We start from the raw sequence: 3,079 nt of genomic DNA on the forward strand, positions 1-3,079 counted from the left end.
TATTCCGAAGGAATGCTCTATACCACTGCACCATCAGAGCTTACATAAATCCTCTCCACAAGTACTATATATATCCATCACTGCTGGACTTGGGCAAAGTGGTGACACCTCACCTTGAGATTCACCTGCTGAGGCTTGCATATGTGTAATGTCTGGGACTATGCATATAATATGGAGTGTGCTATAGAGTATGCTTCATGGTCTGAATGCTGTGCTGACAGCCTAGTCCTATACATGATAACAAGTTCTATGTTGAGTTGTGCCCTCAAATATAAGTCAGCTATCATGGTGATTTTGCAGCTATGTAATGCTTGAGTTGAGAACTATGAGCTATAAATAAAGGATTGTCATCTTATTTGAGTCTCCCCTAAATGAGTAGTGCTAAGATATAAAATAGTACTACAGTAGTGCAAAATAGCGAAAATTAGAGGACCACATTTGCAGTAGTGCTATAGTAGTATCATGTTGGCACTACATGGCACTATAGAAAAAGTGATAGTGAAGAGTAGTTATAACTAGTACCAAGTATACTAATTAGTGCTTAGTTGCACTACTGAAGAAGTGCGTCTAAATAGTAGCTCTAATGTAGATGTCATCTCTGCTAACACTTGCTAATATAGATGTGATTATCTGAATAGTGATAATTAGTGTCAATTCGCAAAGGCTGTTTTCCAGATGTATTCTGCCTCAGTTGAGGAGAGTGAAATGGTAGGCTGATGCCTCAATGCCCATGATATGGCACCACCGGCTAATAGGAAGATTGTGCCCGAGGTAGAGTGCTGGTCATCTCAATCTTCAGCCCAGTCAGAGTCCGAGTACATGATCAAGCCATTGTTATAAGCACCGTTGTAGCGAATCCTGTAGGTGCGAGTGCCTTTGTTGAACTTGGACTTATCCGGTCCAGACTACACGAGGCTATGCGTCTCCTAGCGCTTAGCTGTAGTCGCTTATATAGCATGTTACCATATTTGGGACTCTCTGCTCGTGTACTATAGCTATGCTTCGGGACTCTTCTGGTACTGTCTAGGACAATCCGTACTACTCCAGAACGGTCTAGACAGGTCTATGCCTTACTCATCTCTTACTCATCCTATGGTGCGATACATCGCAATTTTTTCACCATCGTATTATTCATCGCACTATGGTACATGTGACTAACCACTCTTCGATTAGTCATGGACACTTCTCTGTAGTATATAAGGACTTCAGATTGTGTCCTCCCTCTTCAGTCTTTCCTTACTGACTGAAGAGTGAGTACTTCATTACATCTATCTCTAACTTGTAGTTACTTACTTAACCTTGGTAGTCTTGCTTCGACTCTAGGTACAGTTGGTTACTGCAATATAGTCTTTTCTTACTGACTGAAGATCTTGCTTTGACTCTAGTCGGATCTAATCTTTGTCTTCACAGCCCCGAGTTTATCAGGTTATGAGCCCTGCGCTCTGACCAAAGTTTCGTGTTGACGTTTATCACTGCGCGCACCCATCATCCCTCTCTGTCGACACTCGGTTCTGCCTGTGCATCCCCTCCACTTTCCTAAACTCTTGACTGTGCCCCCCGACACTGCTGCCACGGTGACTTTGCACGGTTGTGCCGGCGAGCGCTTTTAGTCTAGTATCTAGTATTGTGTAGCACCCTATTGTGCTTTCGAGGCGTACGGGGTTTCAGGTATCCCTGTGCAAGGCCACGCACTTGCGCCCGCCAGCACTTGTACCGGGGTCGTTAGTGACCTTAGGACCGGAGGACAACCGTGTGGACCCTCCTTACGATAGCCTTTTGCATACGTACCTATGGTGCAGTTCACTAAGTCGCCACCACTTTTAGACAATGATAAGCGCGCGCTTAAGTGATCACGTGACCTCCGTAATGTTGGGAGTCGACACTTCATGCTGGGTGGCAGGCGAAGCTTGGACCGCGAGTTGCATAGGCCGACATACCATTTTTGGTGATGGATAGAGTAGACAGACTATGCAACATACAACTACTGAACACTTCTCCTGTGCCCGACATATGCCGACAACATGCCTCGACACAAAAAAGCTCAGTTAGCTGCTGCTGCACGCGCCCTTGCAGGCCTCACAAGGGCCCGTCAGGCAGCTCAAATGGAAATCCCAGTGCCGCAGACTAGCCTAGAGCCACTAATCCCAACCATGGACAGTCCTCCCGCAATAGGACTCGACACTGAAGATGCCGGAGACGACTCCGATGAAGAGTCTCTTAAAGAGCTTGAAGGCAATGAGCTTTTCCGGAGCCTGGAAGCTGCAACAAAGTCAGCATATGCAGAGCTCATGAAGCTGAAGACAAAACAGCAGTGGAAACAGGGGGAGAGCGAGCTTAAAGGGGTCTATACAGGCAGAGCTGCGCAAACCCTCGATGACCACCGTCTGAAGGCAAATGCGAAGGCTGCAACTGACGCTGTTATTCGCAACTCGTGAGTAACATGTCTCTCACTGGATAAAAAAAACTCACCACCAGTGGTAACCACAGATACGAGGCGGAGAGATTCCGCAGTTTCTTCAAGAGAAACAGATCCTCCACTGAGGAGACGCTCCCATCCAGTCCCAAAAAATGTGCTCGCGTCGCCGCTGCCACAGCTCTGCAAGCCAGTGACACCGTCTTCGCGCGGATACAGATTCTGATAAACTCGGGGCTGTGAAGACAAGGATTAGATCCGACTAGAGTCGAAGCAAGATCTTCAGTCAGTAAGGAAAGACTATATTGCAGCAACGAACTGTACCTAGAGTCGAAGCAAGACTACAAAGGTTAAGTAAGTAACTACAAGTTAGAGGTAAAGGTAACGAAGTACTCACTCTTCAGTCAGTAAGGAAAGACTGAAGAGGAAGGACGCAATCTGAAGTCCTTATATACTACAGAGAAGTGTCCATGACTAATCGAAGAGTGGTTAGTCACATGTACCATAGTGCGATGAATAATACGATGGTGAAAGAATTGTGACGTATCGCACCATAGGATGAGTAAGAGATGAGTAAGGCATAGACCTGTCTAGACCGTTCTGGAGTAGTACGGATTGTCCTAGACAGTACCAGAAGAGTCCCGAAGCATAGCTATAGTACACGAG

General features: G+C 46.2%; 1 protein-coding gene across 1 annotated transcript; it reads left to right on the forward strand.

The window, feature by feature from the left end:
- Window positions 1-2,150: 2,150 nt before the first annotated feature.
- On the forward strand, window positions 2,151-2,656 carry DICSQDRAFT_170053 (uncharacterized protein; the record flags this gene model as incomplete). Its single annotated transcript, XM_007365670.1, has 2 exons — window positions 2,151-2,431; window positions 2,488-2,656. The coding sequence occupies 2 exons, from the start codon at window positions 2,151-2,153 to the stop codon at window positions 2,654-2,656; spliced, it is 450 nt and encodes a 149-aa protein (XP_007365732.1).
- Between the last annotated feature and the right edge of the window lie 423 nt (window positions 2,657-3,079).

The sequence above is a fragment of the Dichomitus squalens genome (assembly GCF_000275845.1).
Source record: "Dichomitus squalens LYAD-421 SS1 unplaced genomic scaffold DICSQscaffold_13, whole genome shotgun sequence".
NCBI classification, from domain to species: Eukaryota; Fungi; Basidiomycota; class Agaricomycetes; order Polyporales; family Polyporaceae; genus Dichomitus; species Dichomitus squalens.